Source organism: Echinops telfairi, unplaced genomic scaffold (genome assembly GCF_000313985.2).
Source record: "Echinops telfairi isolate 266 unplaced genomic scaffold, ASM31398v2 ScPeMD7_2010;HRSCAF=2546, whole genome shotgun sequence".
In the NCBI taxonomy this organism is placed as follows: domain Eukaryota; kingdom Metazoa; phylum Chordata; class Mammalia; order Afrosoricida; family Tenrecidae; genus Echinops; species Echinops telfairi.
Window position 1 is genome coordinate 4,577,616 of NW_022105908.1, and position 9,518 is coordinate 4,587,133.

At 47.6% G+C, this 9,518-nt stretch overlaps 1 protein-coding gene across 1 annotated transcript in view; it reads right to left on the bottom strand.

Moving 5' to 3' along the window:
- SHISA6 (shisa family member 6) overlaps window positions 1-9,518 on the bottom strand; it is a gene marked incomplete at its 5' end in the record, with an annotated part of 389,310 nt that overhangs the window by 183,582 nt on the left and 196,210 nt on the right. Inside the window, one exon of the mRNA XM_004709342.2 lies at window positions 7,680-7,778. Within this exon, the coding sequence (XP_004709399.1) occupies window positions 7,680-7,778 (99 nt within the window). The remainder of the gene's footprint in view (window positions 1-7,679; window positions 7,779-9,518) is intronic.

The window sequence follows — 9,518 nt, forward strand, 5'->3', positions numbered from 1 at the left end:
GAGAATACTAGGGGGGAAAAAAAAAACTAAAGGCAATTGAAATGACCACTTCCACAGGGAAAAGCCTGTGTCTTGGAGACTACCTACGTGCGGAAGGCACTTCAGGATACACAGCCACATCTGCCACTGAACCCCTGCCAGGTCACAGCCCCGAGCCTGGGGCAGCTGGGACACACTAGTGGAGAGCTCTGGAATAATGCCAGAAATGTGGGGACTGGGTAAAACAACTTTGGGGTTTTTATTCAAGACTAAACAACAACCAGACTGAGTTTATACGCAAACCGCTTAAATAGAATAAGGTTGCTCTGTTTGTTTGTGTGTGTGTGTGTGTGTGTGTGTGTGTGTGTGTGTGAGAGAGAGAGAGAGAGAGATTCAATTATTTGACAAGTCTTGAGAAAATAACTGAAAAGGACACTTCTAGTATTAAAGCTCCCACTTCTACATGGTTTCTTGTTGTTACCCTTTCTTATACAATGAGGGTGTCACTCTACGTTAGCCATTGGGCTGATAACTGTGAGGTCAGTTGTTTACACTCATCAGCTGAATATGAAAGGTGAGACTATCTGTAACTGTAAAGATATAGTTTCCAAAACACTTTAGAGCAGCGGTTCTCAACCTTCCTAACGCCATGACCCTTTCATACCCCCAACGATAAAATTATTTTCATGGCTACCTCACAACTGTCATTTTGCTACTGTTATGAATCAGGTGACCCCTGTCAAACGGTCATCCAACCCCCAAAGGGGTCGCGACCCACAGGTTGAGAACCGCTGCTCTATAGGGTCTCTAGGAGTTGCAATTGGCTCAATGGTAGTGAATTTGGTTGTTTTAATTTTTGTTGCTGTTGTTTCTAAACACATGCCTATCCTAAAGTATTATTTCCATCTGCTAAGGGAGGTGGTGATGGCTCAGAGGTAGAACTCTTCCCTCCCATTCCAAATGCCCAAGCCAGGTATCTAGCTGGTGCACTTCATGCACAGTCATCCCTCATCGGCCAATGAGGGTGTGTGTGTTGTTATGATGCTGAACAGGTTTTAGCACAGCTTCTAGATTAAGCGGGACTAGGAAGAAAGGTCTGGTTTAGCGATCTACTACTGAGACGTAACCAAAAAGAATCCTATAGATGACCACAGTCTGATATTGATCATGCGGATGGTGCAGGAACAAGAAGGATTTTGTTCAGTTGTGCAAGAGGCCACCGAAGGGGGCTGAATTCCATGGGCAGTAGCGACAACCACTCATTGCGCTTGTTGAGCTACCGTCCATGCATAGGCAACCTCTTGCTGCCTTCAGGAGGCAGCGTTGACTAGTGGTCAGGAGCAGGCTCCTTAGGAGCAGGCCTGGTGTGTGACATAAGCAGATGCTAAGTGTTTGAAGTGTTAGCAAATGGCTCAGCTCCTCAGGGTTGGTTTTTTCCCCCCAATGCAAAAAGAATAATAGCTCTCTCACAGGATTGTGGGATAAGGAAAACTAAGACAGTGTATATAAAGTGCGCACCCAGCATATAGTCAATGCTAAGTAAATAAAAGTTTTTTATCTTGTGTTTTCATTGTGGCAGCCTGGGGTGGAGGTGGGGCTTTTATCGGCTTTCCTACAGATGGCTCTGGGTGATCTTGCCTAACAGAGAAAGGCTTTAGCGGGAATGTAGTTGAAAGTCATAGTTATTTTGATGAAGCGCTTCCTTTAGCCTTGACTTCCACTTACGCTGACCTGAGCAGGCAGGAGGGGATAAGAAGAAATCAGACCAGGGGAAACAGATGGGTACAGAAAGAAACAAGAGAAGTATTCACTAGAAGGAAAGGCAAGGCGCAATCATTCAGTTGGAATGTCCCAAGAGGGGCCACCTGTGGAGCCTATGGCAGTGCTGTATTGATCAATTACTGTATGCCCACCCAGGATTAGAGATGGGGTCTCCTATGATAATCAAGATAGAGTTGGGGGTCAGGGGCTTTGGTGGGGATGAAATCCCTATGATCAAAATTCCACTGACTCACCTCCTCAAACTCAAGGTCAATAAAGAGTATCTTGCACTACTACACTAGGAGCCCTGGTGGTATAGTGGGCTTCCCTTGGGTTGCCAACCACCAAGGTCAGCAGTTTGAAACCACCAGTCACTTTGTGGGAGTAAAATGAAGCGTTCTACCTCATAAAGAGATACAGGCCCTAAGTTTGAATTCCTATGCTCAAAAGAAAAAGAAACAAAAACAATCGGTGCTGGTGTGACAGCGGAGAGATGGAAATAATCATCCATGGCTACCTCACAAAGTGGAACAGAGAACAGGTGTACTGAGCCAGCACCCACCACCCTGGGTCTGAACCACTGAAGGATGGAAGCCAGTAGGCAAGCAGAGCCCTGTAGACCGATGCTCACTGCAGCCCCCTTCACCACAGCCCCAACGTGGAAACCATTTATGTGTCCTTCAGCAGGTGAACGGACAGCTAGCCAAGAATGGTATATCCATTCAGAGGACTATTATTCAGCTATAAAGAGACGTTCTGGCATGTGCCACAACCTGAAGGAAACTTGGGGGCATTATGTCCACAGTCAAGGTCAAGTCATGACCTCACTCACATGTAATAGGTGACTATGTGGACACCAAAACTTATTAGTGGTCACTAGAGGTGCAGAGGGGAGAGGGAAGAAGCTACTGTTTAGGAAACACTGAGTATATATGTAAATAGTGGTGGAACGATTCAGAGAAGGATCGTGGGGATGGTTGCTCAACATGAAGAATGTACTCAATTAGTGAACACCATGATGTGATATATCATAGATATTATAATTATACAGATATATGGAGGAGCCCTGGTGGTGTAGAGATTCCTCATTGGGCTGCGATCTTCATGGTTGGCAATTTGAAACCCCCAGTAGCTCCTCCAGAGAAACACTGGGCTCTCTATCCCCGTAAACAGTTACAGCCTCAGAAACCTACAGGGAGGGGATCACTATGAGTCAGCAATGACTCAATGGCACTGAGGTTATTTGGAATATGTAAATATATATATGTATTATGCATGCATACAAGGGGGTACCCACACACACACACAAAAAAAAACAACCAGAAAAAAACCTCCCCTGGGTGGACCTTTCTAGTACTCATTTTACCCACTAGGAGGGTATTGAGCAACTTGCTCTGAGTCAGTGCACCCAGTGGCGTCACCTGGGAAGGTTTTCTCTGGTCACAGTGAATTTTTTTATAAATGCAGTTTTGCTCAAACCTTGTTTTTTGTGAAGGCAGATTTCAGAGAACAGCGTGCACCTGTGTTATTTTGTTTACTGCGCTGGAAAAATGCCACAGAAACTGTTGTGATGCTGAACAGAGCTAACAAGGATCGTGCTATGGGAAAAACTCAAGTGTATGAGTGGTTTCAAAAAAGGAGAACTATCGATAACAAACCTTGTTCTGGACTTCCGTCAACTTCCCGAATAGACGAAATGGAGTTTGTTCCACCAGGTCAGACTGTTAATCCAGTGTTCTATTTAGAGGTGCTAAAAAGATTACATAGCAGTGGGACAAACAAGGCTTGATTTGTGGCAGACGGGGGACTGTTTTTGCCACCGCGACAATGCACCTGCTCACACAGCCAGTTTAGTTCACCAGCTTTTGGCAAAAAGCCCAGTATGCCTCTCTTGCCCCACGCACCAGACTCACTTGACCTTGCTCTATTCTACTTCTTTTTGTGTTTGGGAATGCAGAGGGACATGAAAGGACAATGATTTGATGAAGTACAAGAGGTGAAGAAAAGAATGAGGAGAGGTGCTGTCAGCCATCCAAACAGATGAGTTTGAAAAATGTTTCCAAGAATGGAATTACAGATTTGACAAGTGTATTAAGTGGTAAGGGAAAGTACTTTGAAGGTGATAGGGTTGTTCTGTAAAAAAATTTAAATAGATAGCTTTGAAAAAGACTTCTGATATTTTGGGGGTACCCCATCGTATGTGTATGCATATTTTACAACAATAAGAAGAAAATCTATTTGGGGGTTCATCTGATAGGATTTAATTACCTACGTGCTTAAGGATCTTGCAACAAAGCACACTGACATATGTGCATCCTCACACTTAACTCCGTGAATCTCTCAAGTTCAAGAAGCATCTGCCGAGGCTTCTGCTTCCAGGCAGGCTCGTCCGGGAACGCTAAGTGGTGAACTGGGTACATGTCAACCACACATCATGCTGAAGGCTCCCGGTACCATGGAGAGGAACCATCAATATTTGGTCTTCGTCCATCAGATCTGATTAGAAACGCGTCTTAAATGGGTTAGTAGGGGGATGGTATGATGGGGCTTCAAAGCGTTTGTGGAAAACAGAACCTCGTGATAATGGAATTTTTCTATGAATTGTGGGAGGCCCCCCATGCTACCGTCAAAAACACATGTTGGCTAACTCCAGGCGTCCTGGGAACCACCGAGGGCGACTCAATGGCTTAAGACAAATGTAGAAAGAAGGGAAAGAAGAGATAAAAAGGAGGAGGGACAGATTAGCAGTCACTGGGGTTGAAGCCACACAAAGAAAAGAAAAGAAAAGGTAGCGCATTCGACCTGTGTGCTGAAGAATGAAGAATGGCCGAGGCACAGGACTCAGGTTACTTTCCTGGGGTGTTTGCGTACGACCCTTGGTGGCATGCTGGTTACGCACAGTGGTCATTATGAATCGGCCTGACTTGATGGCAGTGAGTTTGGTTTTTTGGGCATTTGCATGGAGCTGATTTTCCTATAAGCCCTGGTGGCTTAGTGGATACAAATTGGACTTCTAACCTTAAAAGGTCAACTGTTTAGAACCATCAGCCACTCTGTGAGAGGAAAATGGGGCTTCCACTCCCATGAAGAGTTACGTTCTTGGAAACTGACAGGGACATTTCTGCCCTGTCCTGTGACGCTGCTGTGAGCCCACATGGACTCAGTGGCTGTTGGATTTGGGTTTGGTCCTTTTGATCCCTCTGTAAGTACCACTCAGAGTCTCCCCCGGCTTGCTCAGCAGCAAAGGAGAAGGGTGCTGTTGCAGAGACCAGGGCCCGAGAGAGTTCCTGACCCCAAGCCTTAGTTATCATCTACACAGGGAAATGTGCATCGGAGGTATGGGAGGCCTGGTGCAGACAGGGATGGAGAAGAAGACAAGGGGACACACACAGAAGGGTGCGGAGCATTATAGACCAGGGGCATAACAAGATAGGGACTAAGAAGCAGTGGTCACAGGGAAGGGGAGGGGACACACAAAAATGGAAGGTTTAACACACACAAATACAAATTTAAATGAACGAATAAAATGAAACTTGCTTCATCGAGGGGGAAAAAAATTCCTCCAGATTTCTTACCCCCTGTTCTAAATACTGGTCTGAGCGGCTTAAAAAGGAGGAAAAGTAAAACCGAAGTGGACTTGGAGTCTCTAGTGACATTCAAGTTCATTTCACATATAAAAAAGAAGTAGTGGACAGGGCCTCTCACTGCCAACAGGCCAATTCTGGCTCATAGTGACCCTATAGGGCAGGGCTAAACTGCCCCGGCGGGTTCCCAAGACTGTCACTCTTACAGGGGTAGAAAGCCTCATCTTTCTCCTGCAGAGTGGTTGGTGATTTTGAACTCATGGTTCACAGCCCAACTCCTAACCCGTTATGCCATGCAAACGCCTGTGGACAGGGTGAGGCTTTCTAAAGGCTTCAGTTGGCAGTGACAGAGGACAAGGAGGGAGCAGGACTATGCTTATGTTGCTCTGATGGCAGCCCAATGATCATCCTTAGATAAAAAGCACTCTCTGCCCCCTGCTGGGATCTCTCCTGGCCCCTTCCATCCTGCTTAAGCTGCACGGCCCTTCTCCCTGTTTTTTGACAAGACAGGAAGGCTTGGCCTCCAGGCCTCCCCGATGACTTCCCCTGGGATACGGGTGTCTGCTCAACTATCATCTGATCTGCGTCCAGAGCAGCTTCCGGCTGCAGCACCTCCCACGCTTACCTGTTGGGCTGTTTTCCCTTGTGCATGTTGTCACTGGACTTTTATTGATTGGTTGATTCTGTCTGTTTCCCCCAATAGGAAGTGAGCTCCATACAGCCAGATTTCATTGTGCTTATTTCTGTAGACTGCCCAGCACATGTAGGCCTCATCCAGTAGTTTTTGAGTGAGTACATGAACCAAATGCCCTAATATGTATGGAGCACAGAGTTCTATAGATTGAATTGTCTGGTGTTCCATGCTGCCCTCCCCACCAGGGCTGGAGTTGAGGTATGACATCATTGCCTTTGGGAACGAGTTGCTATATTCTGTGAAAATCCAGATTTGAGGCTCTGTTCCACGGGTTGTAGCGTTGTAGGTCAATCACACCTTTGTGCAGCCCCCTCCTTCCCTCACTGGGGCTGACCCTTGTCGCCAAGAGCACACTGCAGAAATGATGGAGTGTCGCTTCTAAGGCTGGGCCACCAGAAACACTGTGGGTTACACCTTTCTCTTTCTCAGACCACTCCTTCTGAAGATAGTGGCCGCCATGCTGTGAGGTTACTCCATCAATCCCTGGAGAGAGCATTATGGGAGGAACAGAGACTTCCCGACAATGTCAGCACCCTGGAAGCAGAGCCTTGAGCCCTAGTTGGTCTTTCCGGCGATATTGACCAAATGGCATTTGGGACTGCAACCTCCGGAGAAACCTCCCCCACAGCCCACAGCCAGAAGGACCTAGATCAGTGGCTTCCAAGTTCCTGACCTGTGAGTAATGGATGCTGCCTGTTCATCACTCTTTTTAAACCAAGACAGGGGTATTAGTAAGATCAAGTTTTAGAGAGACCTGTTAATACAAAGGAGGTGACTTGGGGGCCGCGGGGGCCTGGCTGGGTTGACAGGAATCTGTCTCAGTAGTATGGTACCTCCCACCACAGAGCTGGTTTCCCCAGCTTTATTTTCCCCGTTTTGATTCTGCAGCTCTCTGCAGCCACAACGGCCACCTGAATCCTCAATACACTTTATTGGGACACAAATAGACAAAACAGAAAATACAACACAGATACAGACTTTTTGTTTTCTTCTCTACAGGGAGAACAGACATCACACAGGGGGTTAAAAACAGAGTTCCTTGTGGGCCTCGCACTGAACACAGACGCAGGGTTTCGGAGGGAGAGGGGGCTACACAGGCCCTACAACGGAATTCACATTTGGTCGATGACAGGACACAGGTGTCCGGAGGGAGGGTGCCATTACTGCTGGGGGAACGGATGCTCACAACACTAGCAGGGTTCTGTTTAAAAAGAAGCCACAGTGTGTGTGTGTGTGGGGGGGGGGGACGCGCTGCCCCCCACGCAGATGCACGGCAAGCGGCTCAGCAGAAAGACTTAGCAGGTCTGTACCACCTCTACATTGTGTCCATGTCACCTCGGGCTGACGGGCACCCGTGGGTGGGTGGGTGCTGAGCGGTCGGTGCCACCCCCGCTGGGCATGCACACGCTTTGCAAGGCCACCGGGTTCGTAGCAGTGTCTCCCACCCTCCGGCCGCACCCGCCTGCCCACTTGGTCCGCCGGCCACAGGCCAAGCAGCACCGGGTCTCGAGAGATGGTCCGGCCTCCATCCACGCTGCCATGGCAACCACCCACTCCCTCCTGTCCCGGGCACTCGTCCGGCCCCCACACCATCTTCACACGCCAGCCTGGCTTTGCCCTAAGCAACCTCCGCATTTAGTAAAAAATGGTTTCCACTGTACCCTTCGTGTGTCCTCTTCCCAACGTGACGAATCCAGAGGAGATGAAGTTATGGAGGTCCGGCCCGCCGCCACCGCGGTAAGCGTCCTTGCCGTAATGCCCTGCAAGAAAACGGAGCGGGGTTACCTGGCGCCTCCAGGGCATCCGCACTGAAGAGGCGGGCCAGCCTCACCCAGCGATGGCCACGCATCTCCTTTCCCGTAGACAGATCAGAGCAAAATAGACAACCACAAAAGCAAAGGACCCGTCAAACTCAAACTCATCCCCATCTAGTGCAGCGGTTCTCAACCTGTGGGTCGAGACCCCTTTGTAGATCGAACGACCCTTTCCCAGGGGTTGCCTAAGACCATCGGAAAACAGGTTTCCGATGGTCTTAGGGACTGAGACAGCGCTCCTCTATCCGTGTCTCCAGGCAGGTCCGCCCACATGCAGATCCTCCCACATAGGAGGACCAGGTGTGAAGATTGTTACCCATGCTACACCATGCTTCCAGACAACATTTCACTTATTTGTCATTAGAAATACATATTTCACAATATATAATTACATATTGTTTTGTGATGAATCACTATGCTTTAATGATGTTCAATTTGTAACAATGAAAATACATCCTGCATATAAGATATTTGCAGAAGGATTTGTAACAGTAGCAAAATGACAGTGATGAAGTAGCAACAAGAATAATGTTATGGTTAGGGGGGGTCACCACCTCCTGAGGAACTGTCTGAAAGGGTCGGGGCATGAAGAAGGCTGAGCACCACTGCCCTAGGGACACTGGGTTTTTGAGATGGTAGCTGTTTCCAGGCAGAGAAAGCCTCGTCTTTATCCATGGAGCAGCTGGGGGTTTCCAACCACTGATGTTGCAGCGAACAGTCCAATGCACAAAACCGACTATGTGTCACCAGGGATCCTTCACTGCCTTCCGTCGTCAGCGGGGGAAATATGTATGTACATACATATTTGTACACACATATGTACACACACACACACACACACACAGTTAGTGATGTGTTGTTTAACATCCACCATGCGTGTTCTAAGAAACCTTCTGTGTCCAAAATCATTCTGTGATTTGGATATGGTGCAGACAATATATTGTATACATAAGCAGTACCTGGAATACAAACTAACTCCATTCATAATTGTCAGTAAGTTGGAATTTTACATCAGTTGGGACAGGTAGGTGCGGTTCTATCTAACGTCAGTTATCAGTTATTTGCCTTAGTATACACAATATATAGACATGCAAGGGTACACAGTATATGGTACCTTCTGTGCATAGAAAGCTTTGAAGAATCACTCCTAACTACACTAACAATCTGTAATATAATAATAAAAATGATGTTCTGACGTGTGTCATAAAGCAGCATTCACTGTTATGAACCATTGCATGTACCTCAAGTCTTTCCTATAATAGGCTTTGTGGGGGTTGGGACCCCAAAACTATATTTAATCAGGCATTGCCCAAAGGGATGTTACATGCAACATCACTAGGTAGTACTGGAGGAGGCACAGTGGTTCAGTGGGAGAACGCTCGCCTTCAGGATGGCAGGGTTAGATTTCATTCCCAGGCAGTGCCCCTCCTGTGCAGTCACCACAGACCGTCAGTGGCAGCTTGTGTGTTGCTATGGATGCCTCAGCTTCCCGCAGAGCTTCCAGACTCAGATGAGCAATGAAGCAATGCCTGGGTATCGACTTCTGAAAACCAGGCAGCGAGCACCCTGGGTGTACAACAATGTCCAACCTACAACTGACGAGCCCCCTGGGTGTACAATAATGTCCAACCTACAACTGACGAGCCCCCTGGGTGTACAACAATGTCCAACCTACAACTGACGAGC